We start from the raw sequence: 19,315 nt of genomic DNA, 5'->3' as shown, positions 1-19,315 counted from the left end.
CATATCAAAGGAATCCCAATTAGCTTAAGTAAAACAAGTCCATTTAATTTAGAAAAGAGAGAAATCAAAGCCATGCCTTCCAATTTATGTCTAATCCAGGGTCTGGGCAACAGCCCCATTAGATAGGACATATTTTGTAGTTATTGTAGATTGAAACAATATTAAATCTGACATTCTTAGAGCAGAACTGTGTTTAGTACATGCAGGGAATGCAAAGGAGTAGGGAGAGGGCGTACAAAAAACCCCTCTCTCTACCTCCACCAACTCCCATGCAAAAATGAAACACAACTGTGGTCCTTGCACTATTACAAAAGAAAGACAAACTCCCATCCAGCAATGCTGTTAGAGCTAGACACCCCAGAGGGGGCAGAGATAGGACACAATCCACACTGCACACTGGCCTGCAGAGCTGGTCTCACTCTGGAAAGGGCACACTCCCTCCTCTTCAAGGGTGTCTCAGGGCTTGTCTACCCACAGAGTCATTCCTGATTAACTCAGCATGTGGACACTTTTATTCCAGAATAAGAATGTCCATGCATATTGTTCTTCAAGAATAGTTATTCCAGAATAACTATGTCTGAAGAACTCCACCTGCAGACAAGTCCTCGTGTCTATACCTCTAGGAGCTCCCATTGAGGCAGTGCACCACACCAAACCCATTGCATGCCAAATTGCACCCTTGAATTTTGTGTCCATATGTCTCTCTCCTAACTTGAAAGAGTGACGAGTAAATGAAAAAGGGAGTTCACAATAGAAACACACAGGCAACCTTACAGCTGGCACTGGCAATTCAGCTATAATAGAGAAAACACATGCAGTGGTGTATTTTCTGAGCCTGAGTTTAGGATTATGCACATCAGTCACAAGTGGTGAAGATATTAAATTTATGCAGAACATCCTAAGCAACTGTTTTGAGATATTTAAATTTTCTTTTGATATGATTTTTGTATCCCTCTGCTTGTAAAGTCAGACTCACTTATCATTTAAATCCAAATGTACAAGCCCAAGAGGGAAAGGAAAATGATAAAGAATATATTTTAAAAAATCTCTAAAAACTACTATAAAGGTTTTCTATAGGTAATAATATTGCAAATAATAGGTCACTATTTAAACCAAGGCAAGAAACAAGCGCTATGTATCTCACTAGAAAGAGGGAATGCAGAGCTTTTCAATTATATAAAGCTCTTGTTTCCTTAATGGGTCACAAGAGATTAGTGAAATCTGTCACTGGTGCAAGACTGAATATTATCCCTCCTACTTCTGAGGAGGGACATTATTTTGGGGGTAACAGTGAATTTCATATTTAAGGGGGAAAGGTCAAAACATTTCTGTGGCAGCTTGTTTTAAGAAAACTTTGGAGTTGATGAGAGTTGAGGAATGTTAGCAGCCCTAGGGGTGACAGAGTAGTGGGTAGAATGCAGGCAAACGTATTTAGGTACACATGAGGCAGCCAAAAGTTAAAGATAAATGTGATTTATTACATGTCTCTGGAATTTGTCATGACTGTCATCACCACATGGATGCACACACGTTCTTCTCTAATGTATATTTTAATTAGTAGTTTAGAAAAACATCAGCCTGCTAAGGATTAGTATCTTGGGAAAAGTCACAAAATAAATTATCTAGATGAAATAATGCCACATTTGTTCGTTGGTCAAGTGTCAGTCTTTTAACACACAAAGGGCTTGTTCTTGTCACTCAACTGCCTGGCACAGTTTTGGGGAAACTATAAAAAGCACAAGACTGATAACAACACTGAATCTTTCCAACGACAACGTAAAGAGTTTTCATTGCTTTGATGTTGTAGTGAATACAAAGAATCAAAACACCCTGCTAATGTACTTAGTAACTAGTTTTGTTTGATGATCAAAGCACATACACAAGTGAAAACTACATACTGTGGTGTTGAAAAAGAGTAAATACTGACATTATAGCTTATAATCAGGACTTCTGTGTTGGTTGGTTTTTTTGGTTTATTAATTTCATATTTTGGGGTTTACTTTTTGCAATTTTTGTTTGATGTAATGTCCAAAAATTGGGTGTTTTCAGGGCTTGCTCTCTCTGTATATACTAGAATGAGTAATGTATATTATTTTACATTACTCATTACAGTCGTTCTGTAATGAGTAATCTCTTTGTAATGTTCCCTAATGCCCTTTAACGTACTGGTTCAAAGAGCACTAAGTTAAAGTACAAGAGGGAACCTTTAGTGCATGCCAGCAGGCCTACCCAGCAACACATTAGTGTGCTTTAGAAATTAGACCTCCATAGGGCAGTGGTTTTCCCAGAATCCTGTACTTGCTACCATACTATGCCTGCTACTTATTATAATCACTTATCTGCTACCATCCTCTCTCCTGTTTTACTCCACGAGTTGTCTAACACCACGTGTTCAGATTTTTAGGACAGGGATTTAATTTTTTTTCCATATGCATACAACAGTCAGTATAACAGAGCCCTAGTCCATGCTTTGGGCTTCTAGGCACTACCACAATACCAACAAATGAAATAGTAATATCACCACCTCTTCGGGCTGAATTTCATATTACTGTGAATTTCTCTTCTCTCCTCTAAACAAACATAAAATGAATAAATTTAATCACCATCTCTTATTCTCTGATATCATTACATAGGTGTCTCATCAAACTGATTAATACAGCACAAAATAAGAGAGTATTGTTCTAGAGGAAGATCCCTGATCCTCAGCAATACAAAAATGCCTTACTTCCTGAGGATCTAAAACCTGCACTGTTCATTTAGGGACAGACTGACAAAGGTATTTAGGTGGCTAAGATGCAGACAGACACCCGAGGGATTTACAACAGTCCCTCAGTAGGTTCAGCACCTAACTCAGATTAAAGTTAATGGAAGATAGCTCCTAACTCAAGCACTTTTGAAAATCCCTCTAAAGGCATGGCTACACTTGCAGACGTAGAGCGCTTTGAGTTAAACCAGCCTTCGTAGAGTGCAGTAGGGAAAGCGCTGCAGTCTGCCCACACTGACCGCTTCAAGCGCACTGGCGTGGCCACATTTGCAGCACTTGCAGCGGCACTGGGAGCGGTGCATTATGGGCAGCTATCCCAGCATGCCAGTGGCTGCAACGTACTTTTCAAATGGGGGAGGTGGGGTGGAGTGTGACAGGGAGTGTGTAGTGTGTATGTGGGGGGAGACAGAGTGGGTTTTTGGGGGAGCTGAGAGCATGTCAGCATGCTGTCTTGTAAGTTCAGACAGCAGCAGACGCCTCCTTCCCCCCCCCCCACACACCTCTCTCTCACACATACAGCATTCCACACTAATGGTTGCTTTGTCTCGGAGCAGATAAGCAGCTGACTGTCAGAAACGGAGCTGTCAAAGGGCATTTCCGCATTCCTACAGCCAATTCTAAACAATGACAAGAGTGGCCACCTGACTTAAGGGGATTATGGGACATTTCCGGAGGCTGATCAGAGTGCAGTAAAGCAACACCTCGATCACACTGGCGCCGTGGCGCTCCAGCGAGGGTGCAGCAAACATTATCCCACTCGCCGAGGTGAAGTACCAGCAGCGCTGTAGCCGCGGAGACAGAGCGCTCTACGTGCCTTGCCAGTGTGGACGGGTAGTGACCTAGTGCACCCGGGGCTCCTTTATTGCACTGTAACTCGCAAGTGTAGCCAAGTCCTAAGTATCTATCTGCATCTTTAGCCACCTAAATACTTTTCTCAATCTGCTCCTAATGATCATTGTGGCACCAGAGATTGGAAAAGTTGGAACTACTATATTAATGTCCAGGTGGATTTTCTATATATATTCATATGGGTTTTGGGGGGTGAATATGTATATTTGTGTACACATTAAGTAAACACATTAATTTCTACATTTTGCTACTCAGTGTGCACAAACCTGATTGGTGATCCATACCACTGCCAAGCAGTTAGCTAATCATGAGTGACTGAGAGATTTTAAAAGTATATTAAGCAGATCTGGCACTCCCTCAAACAAGAACAGAAAAACTCACTTGCATAATGCCTAATCTCTACCATTCATTCTGTTCTCCACAGGCTGGTGCAAACAAAATGAAATAACATTTTTAAATAATAACTACAAGCAAGTTTTATAAACAGGTCACTCATCCAAGATTTGCATGGTATAATTCAGTTCAGATGAAGTGTCTCCAACGCAGATCAATAAAATTCAAGTCATTAAAGCTAAATGAAAACAATCCAATCCATATAAAACACACATAACAGATGCCTCTCCTGTCCCTTCCACATGGGAAACAGCAGCAGCAATTTCAAGTGGACTATGGAAATCCGAAGACCAGCTACAGCCAAAGGGGTAAGGGGTAAAGTCAGCGCCTTCCAACCTCCCCCCGCCCGCCAGTTCCAGGGGAACAAGCCCATTATACTGGACCCAGAAACTTCTCCTACAACTCCTTTACATGGGCAGCAGCAGCAGCTGCCGGGAGAAGCCTTCACATATCATCATTCGCTCAACTCTGTAACTTGAACTCTTGATGTATATTTATTTCGTTTGCTATAATACCTTTCACTGCTGTCCCCTTCATCCCAAGTGCAACCAGGCGTGGACACCCCCACACAACACATCATGCCCGGAACAGAATCTACAAACTCTTTTTAATCTAAACATACCCCTTTTCCTGGGAGTTTTGGCTTTACTGGCCGATCACACAACAAAAACGTAAACCTCAGCCTACGGTGTTCCTATGGTTTCCCCTGTAAAGACCTATCTGACCTAGGCCCCAGTTTCCTGTTACGAAGAGCCACTCTCATCTTCCTTATATAAAGGGTTGAGTCGGCAAGCTGCACCTGCCACAGTGAGTCAGCAGAACTTCAGTAGTTTTATGCAGGGCTCCACCACCTCCTGAAGAAGGTGGATCACCAGATCACCTTGTTACACTCCCCTCCCCTTTGATATCACTGCAATACTTCAGCTGCCCACCATCAGTCTCTTCCCATTATGTTTTTGCCATCTTTCTTTCTTTAATTCACACAACCCCTTCCCCACCATTCTTCACTCTCACTTCAACCCCAACTACTGCCCTCCCAAAATCCCTAATATTAGTGAAACAAATATATAAAGAAATATACATCAAAACAATAAAAAAAAACCTCCATAAGCCAAGTGTCACCCATCATCCTAATTGACCAGCAGGTACATTGTATCCCTTTCCCCAACACTGTCTGTTTCGACCGCATGCTGTTCAGAACAGGGATGGCATCTTCCTCTGTATCTGAAAAGCAAATAGCACACTTCGATTGCTAGTACAACAGAAATAAAAAATGACTCACTAACCTTTCGTGCCTCTGTTCTTCCTTTGTTTCTAATAAAACAAATGTGAGAAAAAGAATTGAAAAAAAATGCTTGATATCAAAATATAGCATATCTGAGAATTCTCATAAATCTGTTCTACTGACCTATTTCCTGTTCTTCCATCAACAAAATAAGGGCATAATAGCAGGAGACAGCAGGTGTAGGGAGAGCTTCCGTAGCAGCCCATCAGAGGCCCCAGCCACCAGAAGCCCTCCAATAGCAGCCAGAGCAGCCTTCAGATCCTTGTCTACCAACTGTCATGATAGTCCTCTTCACATGGCCAATGATCTCTGCTCCAGTTACATGACCACTTTTGTCCAGTCACCTCCTTTCTTCTCTCCCCTCCGATCTTTACTCTTTCGTTCCTCTTCTCACCCCATCAATTTCACCCCTCTTCTTTTTACCCAATTTCCCACTTAAACCCTCCAGCACAAATAAAATCAAAACAAAAAATAAAATCCATGCAATAAACATGACATGGGTCAACCTTAACCATAAGCTGTAATTTGTATGTTGCATCCCTTTCCGCCACCATTTATCAGTTTTTATGCTTTTTAGATTGCAAGTTCTTGGGGCAGGGACTGGTTCTGCCTATGTATTTGTACAATGCCTAGTACACTGGGTCTCAAGACTGATTGGAACCATTGGGTCTTACCACAATTAAATAAACAAATAAAAAGAAAGGGGAAAAGCTGACTAGTATTGCTAAACCCAAAGGTTCACCTTCTATGTCATACCAGATTCATATTTAACAAAATAAAGAAGAGTTATGCAGACAGTGTTTCTATTTTAATTACATTCGTATTCATGGACACACATGAATTAAAAAGGGGCTCATTCTGAAAAGTTAGGGCAATAGGAGGGGTGAGATTCTGGGCTGCACCTCTGATGGTATGTCTACACTGCAAAAAAAAAAAGTGTGTTCTTAATTTGGCTATCTACCCTGCATTAGCTAACACTGATTAAAATAGCAGCCAAGATATGGCAATTTGGCTTTTAACTTGAGTTAGCCTGTAGAACAGCTAGGGGTTGAACCTGAGCTCTTAACTCAAGTTAAAAGCTAAATTGCCATGTCTTCACTGATATTTTAACCAGAGCTGGTTAATGTTGATTAGCTAACCTGAGTTAAGAACACACCCTTTTTTGCAGTGCAGACAGAGAAAGTGGAGGTTAATGTGGCTTTAAGCCTTCTTGCAGTCCTGATTCTAGACTGCTTTGGGAAAAGGGTCTGTCGAAATCATGGCAGCCTGTCCCTGACAGCCTATGAGTGACAGTGCTTCCCCCCCCCCACACCGATACACATGCACACCAGGTCTTGCAAGGGTACCCCAGAGGACAGCCTATGGCTGTCTTCCCTAATTGCACTAGCTGTCTTCCTCAGTGCCTGTGCCAGAATTCTCCCAGAGCCAAATCCATACCTTTTAGGGCCCTTTCATACAACTTTGGTCATTTTACCTGGAGTAAAGGGCCCAGAAATGTTGGATATTAAAGCAAAATAATAATATTACACCTAGACCAACAGTTCTCAAACTTTAAAATCTAGCATATGAGATCTAAAACTCAAAAGTAGTTAGTGTAACACCCTTATAATATTAGTCAGTGTAGTTATAATGGATTCTACTCTGATAAACCAATCCATGTATCACATGACTGCAGCAGGCATGTCATCTGTGGTTGCATATACTGCCTTTTGAGAAATCCTGGCCTTGACAATTTCTGCACTGCTGAATGCACCTCTTTTGTTAAGGTGGAGGAAGAAGGAATTCTAAGGTGGCTGAGGCAATATCTTTCATGCTTGTCTCTCTCACCACAACAGTCGGTCAAATAAAAGATTATTACCTCACTCACCTTGTCTTTCTAATATCCTGGGACCAACACAGCTACAACTCCTCTTACAGAGCCAATTACATAAACTTATTACAGACTTGACAACCCCAGGCATCCAAAAATCATGAGCCTCAAAAATTATAAAATATTTTCCCAAAAATCTCATGATTTTACACCAACAAATTTGGGGTTATTTTGCCTTCTGATTTCTGAGCCTTTCGGGTGTAGGGAGGGGTTCACTTTTGAAACTTTTCTCTGCAACCGTCAAGTCTAGAAACTTAACTTATAAAAATAAAGCTGAGATTTTCATATAACCACTTGACTTCACAAGTTAGGGTTCTATGAAAAAAAAGACAAATATTGTAAGACAAGTGATAAAATTGCAGGAGTTGGCAATATGCCATATGCCGTGTACATAAATATTTTCTGTTTATTTTGCAATTACTACATTTCAGTTTTATCCTCTTTATTTTCATATTATGGAAAAGGGTGAAAACAATGTCTGATTGCGGCGAACAGCAGAGAGGCTAACAGAGGGAGTTTGCCTGGGATCTGTTGAGAGGAGGTACGCTAAGGGCTGCATTAGTGAGGCTGTGTTGGTGAGTATCTGAGTGTCTGTTGTGGGGACAGCTTGACTGTGTGCTTGACTGGCTGTTTGAAAAGTGTGATTTGGGAGTGCTTTGTTCCAGGTGAGCCTTGAGTGGGCCTGACTTTTATAAAAAGCCAGTCAGCTGCGAACCAGCTGAGTGGCGAACGGCAGAGAGGCTAACAGAGGGAGTTTTCCCGGGGAGAGCCCACTGAGGCTTACATCTTGCCGGCTTCTCTGAGTAGTTACTACAACTCCTGAGGAAGCTTGTAGAAGGAAGGTAATATAGACGGGGAGCGTTCAGCTGTTGTGACCTGCACTGGATGTGCCATGTTTGTCTTTCTTCCACAGGACAGAAGCGACTTTGTCTGTACAAAGTACAAGCTGGTCTCCATATTGGAAGAGAAGGTTCAAGGTCTGGAAAAACAAGTATCGACCCTGCGTTGCATAAGAGAAACTGAAGATTTCCTGGACAGATGTCAGGATATCCTTCTACGGGCACAACGTTCTGAAGATTCAGAGCAGGCTGCGCAGCGGGGACAGGAGGACGGTGAAGAAATTTGGCAGCATGTGACTTCCAGAAGAAAGGGGAGCATCCATGTACCAGCAGCACAGATACAGGTAAGCAACCATTTTCATGTTCTCTCCACTGGTACTAATGCGGAGAGTAGACTAGATGATACATCTGAGGGAAGGGAACAGAAGGAGACTCCGCCGATTGGAAGGCATGAGATGCACTGTCCTAGGGATCAGAGTAGCAGCCGTGTTAGTCTGTATTCGCAAAAAGAAAAGGAGTACTTGTGGCACCTTAGAGACTAACCTATTTATTTGAGCATAAGCTTTCGTGAGCTACAGCTCACTTCATCAGATGCATTCAGTGGAAAATACAGTGAGGAGATTTGTGTATATAAACCTCCTCACTGTATTTTCCACTGAATGCATCCGATGAAGTGAGCTGTAGCTCACGAAAGCTTGTGCTCAAATAAATTGGTTAGTCTCTAAGGTGCCACAAGTACTCCTTTTCTTTTTGTCCTAGGGATGGGGGTTCCACGACCACCGCTCCGAAGAGAAGGAGGCGGGTGGTGGTGGTGGTCGGGGACTCTCTCCTCAGGGGGACTGAGTCATCTATCTGCCACTCCGACGGGGAAAACCGAGAAGTGTGCTGCTTGCCAGGAGCCAGGATTCACAATGTGACGGAGAGACTGCCGAGACTCATCAAGCCCTCGGATCGCTACCCCTTCCTGCTTCTCCACGTGGGTACCAATGATACTGCCAAGAATGACCTTGAGCGGATCGCTGCGGACTACGTGGTTCTGGGAAGAAGGATAAAGGAGTTTGAGGCACAAGTGGTGTTTTCATCCATCCTCCCCATAGAAGGAAAAGGCCTGGGTAGAGACCGTCAAATCGTGGAAGTCAACGAATGGCTACGCAGGCGGTGTCAGAGAGAAGGCTTTGGATTCTTTGACCATGGGATGGTGTTCCAAGAAGGAGTGCTAGGCAGAGACGGGCTCCACCTAATGAAGAGAGGGAAGAGCATCTTCGCAAGCAGGCTGGCTAACCTAGTGAGAAGGGCTTTAAACTAGGTTCACCGGGGGAAGGAGACCAAAGCCCTGAGGTAAGTGGGGAAGTAGGATACTGGGAGGAAGCACGAGCAGGAGAACGTGAAAGGGGAGGGCTCCTGCCTCATACTAAGAAAGCAGGACAAACAGCAAGTTATCTCAAGTGCCTATACACAAATGCAAGAAGCCTGGGAAACAAGCAGGGTGAACTGGAAGTCCTGGCACAGTCAAGGAATTATGATGGGATTGGAATAACAGAGACTTAGTGGGATAACTCACATGACTGGAGTATTGTCATGGATGGATATAAACTGTTCAGGAAGGACAGGCAGGGCAGAAAAGGTGGGGGAGTTGCACTGTATGTAAGGGAGCAGCATGACTGCTCAGAGCTCCGGTATGAAACTAGAAAAACCTGAGTGTCTCTGTTAAGTTTAGAAGCGTGAGCAACAAGGGTGATGTCGTGGTGGGAGTCTGCTATAGACCACTGGACTAGGGGGATGAGGTGGACAACGCTTTCTTCCGGCAACTAACGGAAGTTACTAGATCGCAGGCCCTGGTTCTCATGGGAGACTTCAATCACCCTGATATCTGCTGGGAGAGCAATACAGCGGTGCACAGACAATCCAGGAAGTTTTTGGAAAGTGCAGGGGACAATTTTCTGGTGCAAGTGCTGGAGGAACCAACTAGGGGCAGAGCTCTTCTTGACCTGCTGCTCACAAACCGGGAAGAATTAGTAGGGGAAGCAAAAGTGGATGGGAACCTCGGAGGCAGTGACCATGAGATGGTCGAGTTCAGGATCCTGACACAGGTAAGAAAGGAGAGCAGCAGAATATGGACCCTGGACTTCAGAAAAGCAGATTTTGACAACCTCAGGGAACTGATGGGCAGGATCCCTTGGGAGAATAACATGGGGGAAAAGGAGTCCAGGAGAGCTGGCTGTATTTTAAAGAATCCTTATTGAGGTTACAGGGACAAACCATCCCGATGTGTAGAAAGAATAGTAAATATGGCAGGCGATCAGCTTGGCTTAACAGTGCTGATCTTAAACATAAAAAAGAAGCTTATAAGAAGTGGAAGATTGGACAAATGACCAGGGAAGAGTATAAAAATATTGCTCGGGCATGCAGGAGTGAAATCAGGAAGGCCAAATCACACTTGGAGTTGCAGCTAGCAAGAGATGTTAAGAGTAACAAGAAGGGTTTCTTCAGGTATGTTAGCAACAAGAAGAAAGTCAAGGAAAGTGTGGGCCCCTTACTGAATGAGGGAGGCAACCTAGTGAAAGATGATGTGGAAAAAGCTAACGTACTCAATGCTTTTTTGGCTTCTGTCTTCACGAACAAGGTCAGCTCCCAGACTGCTGCACTGGGCAGCACAGCATGGGGAGGAGGTGACCAGCCCTCTGTGAAGAAAGAAGTGGTTCAGGACTATTTAGAAAAGCTGGACGAGCACAAGTCCATGGGGCCGGATGCGCTGCATCCGAGACTGCTAAAGGAGTTGGCGGATGTGACTGCAGAGCCATTGGCCATTATCTTTGAAAACTCATGGCGATCAGGGGAGGTCGCGGACGACTGGAAAAAGGCAAATGTAGTGCCCATCTTTAAAAAAGGGAAGAAGGAGGATCCTGGGAACTACAGGCCAGTCAGCCTCACCTCAGTCCCTGGAAAAATCATGGAGCAGGTCCTCAAGGAATCTATCCTGAAGCACTTACACGAGAGGAAAGTGATCAGGAACAGTCAGCATGGATTCACCAAGGGCAAGTCATGCCTGACTAATCTAATTGCCTCTATGACGAGACAACTGGCTTTGTGGATGAGGGGAAAGCAGTGGACGTGTTGTTCCTTGACTTTAGCAAAGCTTTTGACACGGTCTCCCACAGTATTCTTGCCAGCAAGTTAAAAAAGTATGGGCTGGATGAATGGACGCTAAGGTGGATAGAAAGCTGGCTAGATTGTCGGGCTCAAAGGGTAGTGATCAATGGCTCCATGTCTAGTTGGCAGCCGGTATCAAGCAGAGTGCCCCAAGGGTCGGTCCTGGGGCCGGTTTTGTTCAATATCTTCATTAATGATCTGGAGGATGGTGTGGATTGCACTCTCAGCAAGTTTGCAGATTACCCTAAACTGGGAGGAGAGGTAGATATGCTGGAGGGTAGGGATAGGATAGAGAGGGACCTAGACAAATTAGAGGATTGGGCCAAAAGAAATCTGATGAGGTCAACAAGGACAAGTGCAGAGTTCTGCATTTACGACAGAAGAATCCCATGCACCGCTACAGACTAGGGACTGAATGGCGAGGCAGCAGTTCTGCAGAAAAGGACCTAGGGGTTGCAGTGGACAAGAAGCTGGTTATGAATCAACAGTGTGCCCTTGTTGCCAAGAAGGCCAATGGCATTTTGGGATGTATAAGTGGGGGCATTGCCAGCAGATCGAGGGATGTGATCGTTCCCCTCTATTCGACATTGGTGAGGCCTCATCTGAAGTACTGTGTCCAGTTTTGGGCCCCACACTACAAGAAGGATGTGAAAAAATTGGAAAACGTCCAGCGGAGGACAACAAAAATGATTAGGGGACTGGAACACATGACTTATGAGGAGAGGCTGAGGGAACTGGGATTGTTTAGTCTGCGGAAGAGAAGAATGAGGGAGGATTTGATAGCTGCTTTCAACTACCTGAAAGGGGGTTCCAAAGAGGATGGATCTAGACTGTTCTCAGTGGTAGCAGATGACAGAACGAGGAGTAATGATTTCAAGTTGCAGTGGGGGAGGTTTAGGTTGGATATTAGGAAAAGCTTTTTCACTAGGAGAGTGGTAAAACACTGGAATGCATTACCTAGGGAGGTGGTGGAATCTCCTTCCTTAGAAGTTTTTAAGGTCAGGCTTGACAAAGCCCTGGCTGGGATGATTTAGTTGGGGATTGGTCCTGCTTCAAGCAGGAGGTTGGACTAGACGACCTCCTGAGGTCCCTTCCAACCCTGATGTTCTATGATTCTATGATCACTTTTCACTATATCCTTCATCGTCACAATCAAGTCCACCTACCCAGTTAGTCTTTTCCTTTCCAAACAGACCTAACTTTTAGCTTGTAATTCCTGCCAATCCTTTGATTATTTTTGATGTGCTTCTCTGGACTTTTTCTAACATTACTGTGTCTTTTCTGAAACAAGCATAACCTAAAAACAATAGTCCAGGTGAATAAAATTAATTACTTCTGGCATTTTCAGTGATTCTCTTCTGACGATAAGTCCTGCTCAGTCTGCTGTTGTCATTATAAGATGTTGTTGGACATCATTCTCCGCTGTTGTTTATTTAATAACAAGCCTAATTCAAAGTTGTTTAATATGCTCAAAAGAAAGTCACATAGCAACCAAAATGTTATTTTTACCTTCCAGCACTGCAGATAGCATTTAAATTCACTCTCTCTTCCACTTGTCTCTTCATTATGGTGAGTTGATCTTGAACCTAAATGTGATAAATAACTGTTTACCATGGTTAAGAACAGCAGTTATCTCAAGACAATTATGAAAATACTGGTATTTCAGCTTTTATAACAACTTCTTACATCTTCTTGTAAAGACTTGATTAATTAAGGAATGAAGTAAAAAGAAAAAAATTGGTGAAATGGGTCCCCCTGCTGCTTTGTTTCAACAGTTTTGTGACATAAATGCTGTGGAAAAGCTGAAAAATTTATTATTTGTAATTACTTTGAGATCAACATGTTTTATATGCTTTAAAAAACAAATATGGAAACAGAGTTCAGATCTTGCTGCCAGCAGACAAAGGGTCAGAGGAATGAAATGCAGCAAAAGCAAGTTACTGTGCAGAAAATCACCGCTTGCTCACATGCAGTTTCACTTGTTTTCTTTGTTTTATCTATTCGTTGGTGGACAACAGTATAAGGCTTTGTAGAATAAATTAGTGTTAATGAGAGATTTGTAAATGGAGGAGAGACCGCAAAGGTGATGGACACTCTAACAATGCCAATATTCTATTCTAATATCCTCTTTGTTTCATGCCTTCTATGTCTTGCATTACACTGAACAGATATATACTTATGAATATATAGTTGGCTTGTGCACAGTATAAATTTTAAGGGTCCAGTCCCACATCTCTCTCTACTCCACCAGCTCTGATCAGTCACAATTATTACATATACTTTTGCAATACCTGAAAAAGTAATTTTAAGTATGTTCTTCATTTAGAAGTCACCCAGTTACAGATCATTTTTATATTTATTTTTTTGCTATCAATTCTAAAATATTAAAAATTCATGCTACTGAAAACAGTTTTCTAACAGGTTGAAAGTTGTATTTACTAAAATGGCAACAGACTTCAGAATGTTGAAAAACAAAAATTCTAAGCAGAGCAACAAAACAATTTAGTGCAATACAAAAATCACATCCCACTGTTAACAAAAGTCAGTGAATAGCTGAGTATCACCTATTAATGGCTGTTTTTCCTACTGAATAAAGTATTGTTAAAATGATGGACTTCTATATTAACTACACTTTTTGCTATTGCTTTAGCAGGCAATTGGTTTCATTTCCAAGCAATATCCTTGAGCCTCACCTTTAACTTCACATCAAAGCCATCATACCACAGTTTCAAAGGAATGAGTTGGAAGAATGATAAAGAAACGCAATGAAGAAAAGCCTTGGATAACACAAGTAAATTCCTAGCACACTGAAGATACTCCCTTTTGCAACATTTAATAAGAAAAATTTTTGTCCTTGAATTTTTAAAGATAAGTTTTAATGATCAGTCAGACTTTATTTAAATCATTGAACCAAATATCTCTACTGCTTTGTAGTATATGAAGTAATGCAGCTGTTAAAATTGACAAAATGATGAGGTGAAACTAAAAACTGAAACAAAAAGGGAACTTGTAGTTGCATTTTGAAGTATTAAAATTAATGTCACTAATCCTCCACAGAAACAAGCAATTAAATAAAAAGCTATCTTTTTTTCCCCTCTGAAATGTCTGAAAACTGGCTAACAGGTCAATAGGACAGCTTTGAGGCAGTTAGAAAGTCTCTGTGTATATAATGTCTTCTGCAGTTTCCACAGTATGCATCCAATGAAGTGAGCTGTAGCTCACGAAAGCTCATGCTCAAATAAATTAGTTAGTCTCTAAGGTGCCACAAGTACTCCTTTTCTTTTTGCGAATACAGACTAACACGGCTGTTACTCTGAAACCAGTTAGAAATTAGCCATTCTGTCTTGGAAACATCAGGATGAAGGCACTAGACTAGAATTTCTTGAACTTGAAGAAACTATACCCAAATTTTTCCAAAATTCATGCCCCATCTCAAACACATTAATTGCAATTAAAACTGCACAGACCCTCCTCACTTCTAATTTTGCTGGTGTTAAAATCAAGGATTAGCTTTTTTCCCAAGTTTGTAAATCCTCTGTCACTGACTTCAGGAGCATCTTCATTGGAGATTTTTTTATTTATTTTTTTTATTCCTGATGTATGTATCAATCTGGAGGCTTCCAGTGGGGAAAAAATGAAATAATTCTTCAAAAGTACATTTTAAAACTGGAGATAAAAGTGAACTGAGTCTAGAAATGCTGGTTTAGCAGTATCTAGAAGCAGGGATGGATTCGAAAAGAGGCAAAGAAATTCTACACACAAAAATATGAACCTTGGAACTGCCAAGGATCTGTAGAACGTCTTTGCAGATCCTCTTATGCGATGGAACACAGTCTGAGAACCACTACATCAGGGAGTCACTACAACAGGTAAGGTTTCTGTCAGCTCTTAGGTGAGCTGGATTGCATGTTCTTGTCTAAGGCTTTGTCTACATTGCTAAACAAGGGTGTGTTTTGCCACATGATAATTAATACGCATTAGCAACCCCACTGTAAAATCCCAGAGGAGAGAGGACATTGTAGTTTTACCATGAGATAAACTAGGCAAGGTCAATCATCTGCAAGGAGTACAGTGTTAGTAGTGTGTACAGAAGATCTTCAATCTATCTCACCTCCTTTCTGTAGGAAATCATCTACATGCATGCATTTGCTGTTACACCTCTTAAACCCACAGATCTTCCAGAGACTAAAAAAAGCCACGCCTTGAAATATGTGGCATAGGTGGGAGCACACATCATAAGAGTCAGGATGGAGAATGGTTTTCAGAAATGGCACAGGCAATAAAGGGGTAACAGGTCTTCAACTAAGAGTGAGTATACTCATCCTGACTAGAGTAAGGGTTAAAACCTAAGTGTCACAGCTGCATACAGCAAATATAGAAACGTATTTGAAAGGAACATAAAATTACAACGAAATGCAGGTTGACACCTTTTTTAATTTTGGGAGGGTTGTGGGGTTATTTAAAAATTTTAAGTAAATATCATGTGACAAAAGGTGCTGGATTAGTAAAGGATTAGTTAAAATGGGGATGAGGAGGTTGGGATGCTCATTGGGACCCTACAGTGAGGCTGAGGACCTGCATGCAGCAGAGGCCAGAGTCAGCCAGGAGTTCTGCTGCTCAGCTCTGGCCTTTGGTTCTGCTCCCCAGCCCAATTTGTGCCTCCCTCCAATGAGAAGCAGCTGCTTGCTCTGGTGCACCACCTGTGATTCCGACTACATTTACACTATGGAGACTCTACTGGCATAGCTATGGGCACAGTCCTGCCGCGGAGGCACAGCTTTTCTGTCACTGTAGGTAGGAACGCACCACCTAACACCTGGGGGGGAGGGAGGGAGAGACACAGCAATTGGGAGCAAGCCTGGGGTGCTAGAGTGCACTGATCAGCAGCCGGGCACTTGGCTACCTCCAGGCCCCTGCAGTCAAAGCCCAGCTCCCTGGCCCCAGCGATGGCTCCCTAAAGCCCTTTCCCACCTCTTGTTCTCTGCACTCCTGGTGCTCTTTAGGAAGGTTCCTTCTGACTCACAGTGTGACTCCACAACTGTGCATAAACTCCTCGTTCTGGCACGGGGAGGGGGACACCCTGGAACTAGGCGGCCAAGCTCCCGGGAGGGGTGCCTGCCAACGCGGCTCTGCAGCGGGCTAGGGCCAGGGAACTAGACTGGAGACCCGCTGCTCAGTCCATCCCCACCCCCCACACATGCAGCCTGCCTAGGAAGCGTCCCCCTGGCCAGCCTTAGGACCCCACGGAGCAGTGAGATCCCGGAGACAGGGGACGCTGAGCGCAGAGAAGAACAAGGTGCTGGCCCCAGGCAGCGCAGCTTGATAGGAACAGGAGGCGGCGGGACGCTGCGTCCAAGCCCGGCTCTGCCCCGCAGCCAGTGCAAAGCGGGCAGGGACGCGGCTCCGTACCTCCGCGGCGGGGGGGTCGGGCAGCAGCGCCGCGTTGCTGGTCACGTCAATGAGCCGGGAGCAGGCGGCCCCTGCGCGCAACCTGCTGTCGCTGCTGCTCATGGTCCCCGGGGATCTGCTCCGGCCCGTTCCATTCGAACCCGCCCCGCCGCTCTCCCCTCGCGCCCCCAGCCAGCAGCGCCGAACCCTACCCAGGCCGCGGTCGCCATGGCGACGCGTACACTGAGGAGGCCGAGCTTACACTGTCGCGAGAAGTGTCCAAATCGCGCTGCCCTGTCGGCGTGGCGAGGCGGGGCTCCCCGCGGGCCGTGCGGCCTCAGGCGCGTGTTGGCTGCGCTCTGGGTGCCGCGGCGGCCAGCGGAGCAGCTGCAGCTCCCCCACCGGGCGCCACCCAGCTGCTCTGCGCACCGCAGCCGCCCGAGGGGGCGCTGGTCGCTGGGTGCTCTTGCCCCACCTGGTGCCGCCGCTGCCGTAGTGCAGAGCCGGCCCTCAGCCGCGCCCCCCCCCGTGGCCGGGGCGGGCGGGGGGACGACTGGCCGGCGATGTGAAGCGGGGCAGGCTGGAGCAGGGGTTCTCACAACAAATGTTTTGGTGGCCACCCTGACAAATTTTCCTAAAAGACTTAATTAACTTTAGGAAAAACAAATTAACGTGCAGGTATACATGTCAGATCATTGTAATGTGTTTCTGTAGGGGTCTTAGAGTAGCAGCCGCATTAGTTTATATTCGCAAAAAGAAAAGGAGGACTTGTGGCAACTTAGAGACTAACCAATTTATTTGAGCATAAGCTTTCGGGAGCTACAGCTCACTTCACACTCAGTAATAAAAATAATGTACGGTTGTCTCTAGTCTTTAGTGGCCTAAGCAGAATAAAAACAGAAGGCGCTTTGTACGTTCTTGTCTTTTTTTCTTATTGTTTCTTTTGCTTTGTTTGGGTTTATTTATTTAAGACTTGCTAACTACTAAGTCTACTGTGAAAAGTGATATTAACAAACATACAAATATTACTTTTCATGGCAGACTTGCTCCGTCCCGGCAAGACCTGGGAAAAATTAAGCCCTGGATGGGGAAGTGGTTACAGAAGCAGTGGGGCATTAGGGGAGGCAGCAGGGGCCAGGGGCAATTGGGGAGGGTGAGCTCAAAGGCACAGCCCACCACCTAACAGCCAGGGAATGGAGCCCAAAGTCCTGTGGGTGTAGCCTGCCACACAGCACCCCAGGGTTGAAGTCAAATCCCACCATCCCTGGGAAGGTGGGGAACAGACAGCGGCTGGCTGCTCCTCCAGCTTTTCTATCACCCAACCACTGCTGGCAGCCCCAGGGGAGGGGTGACTGCTTGGCCCCTTCCCCCCCCCATTACCTCTGTGGCCCCAAGAAAAGCCCCCTCGTGGCCACATTTGAGAAACATGGGACTAGACAATCTGGTGGTTGCTTTTTTGGCCTCAGATGCCCTTGATCCGTAAACACGGCTTTCACGGAATATTGGTTGGAAGGGACCTCAGGTCATCTAGTCCAACCCCCTGCTCAAAGCAGGACCAATCCCCAATTTTTGCCCCAGATCCCTAAATGGCCCTCTCAAGGATTGAACTGACAATTTTGGGTTTAGTAGGCCAATGCTCAAACCACTGAGCTATCCCTCTTGTCTCAGCTCATGCAAGACAACTGTGTTGCCAACTCCTCTGTACCGGGAGCTGTGCAATGGTGGTGATTCACAAGGCCCAGCTTTAGGTTCATGGCCTAAAGAAGAGCTCTGTGTAAGTGAGAGAGCTCGTCTCTCTTACCAACAGAAGTTGACCCAATGAAAGATATTACCTCACCCATCTTGTCTCTCATGAAAATCCCAGCTTTCATTTAAATACATGAAAAAGGATGTTTATAGCTCAGGGAAGAGAAGACAGACATACCCAGATGCAAGCATTAAACCCCACTCTGACCAGTGATTCAAACTGAGCGCTATCAACCACCACCATCTCTGGTTTCTTGACATTATCCAAATGATACACTCCTTTGTTTGGGTGTCTTTTGGGTCCCAAGTGGAAAAAGTGGCTTATAGTATGGTTGTATAGTTAATCTCTGTCTACACTGGAACAGGGAAAATTAGGTTATACTGTGGCAAGAACTGCTTTTTATCATGGTTTTGGCTGGCTACAGAACTGACATCGGGGTGCTATAGAGCCAGCAATAGCAAAGCTCTATTTTTACCAGGGACCCTGACAGCTCCTGAGGTTAGCAAGTTAAAACAATGTGTGTGTAGGAGATGATTCATAACAAAAATAGCAATTTATATTCCTATTGAGAAGCCACTCAAATTATATTTATACTATAGGCCTATATAATCTGAACATTCAATCAACATGGAAACAGTAAACAGTAGTGTTTTGCTAGCAGTGTCTACGTTGACTGGATGTAGACTACAAGTCCTTTTGCTGTACAAGTAAATTAGACCACTGTAATGTGCTTTATGGTTCCACGTCCCTTGTTTAGGGACCAGATCAACTCCCATTTAGATGAAAGAAAAGACCATCATTTACTTTAGCAGGAATTGGATTCAGATTTCAGAGATTTGCCCTGTGGAATTTAACATTTAGCATACTGTGATAAATGCAGACAAGGTTTCCCAATCCTAAGTAAAATTTTGGGTTGTTTAAAGTTAAGTAAGACTTGCAGGACATATGACGCAAAATTAGGGCTGCACAGAAAATTCAGGATAGATGCCAACAGTTAAGGTAAAATTTAAAAAAGATTATGCTCCCCTAC

The 19,315-nt window shown here is 44.2% G+C and overlaps 1 protein-coding gene and 1 long non-coding RNA gene across 3 annotated transcripts in view; one reads left to right on the top strand and one right to left on the bottom strand.

Annotated features, from left to right (window-relative positions):
* The window catches only part of CCDC170 (coiled-coil domain containing 170), an 82,769-nt gene extending 65,979 nt beyond the window's left edge, over positions 1-16,790 (bottom strand). For both annotated transcript variants that reach the window (XM_074948624.1, XM_074948625.1), the window contains exons 1-3: positions 16,560-16,790; positions 12,660-12,736; positions 5,293-5,320 (exon numbers count right to left, since the gene is read on the bottom strand). In XM_074948624.1, the coding sequence (XP_074804725.1) occupies positions 5,293-5,320; positions 12,660-12,736; positions 16,560-16,661 (207 nt within the window). In that variant the 5' untranslated portion in view covers positions 16,662-16,790. The remainder of the gene's footprint in view (positions 1-5,292; positions 5,321-12,659; positions 12,737-16,559) is intronic.
* On the top strand, positions 7,907-14,206 carry LOC141984992 (uncharacterized). The gene is made up of 3 exons (XR_012638846.1): positions 7,907-8,003; positions 8,075-8,344; positions 13,801-14,206. It is a non-coding gene; the product is annotated as an uncharacterized LOC141984992 (long non-coding RNA).
* Positions 16,791-19,315: the final 2,525 nt, after the last annotated feature.

Source organism: Natator depressus, chromosome 3, assembly GCF_965152275.1.
Source record: "Natator depressus isolate rNatDep1 chromosome 3, rNatDep2.hap1, whole genome shotgun sequence".
NCBI classification, from domain to species: domain Eukaryota; kingdom Metazoa; phylum Chordata; order Testudines; family Cheloniidae; genus Natator; species Natator depressus.
Note: the sequence above shows the minus strand (reverse complement) of the source record. Positions and strands in the feature narration are given on the sequence as shown.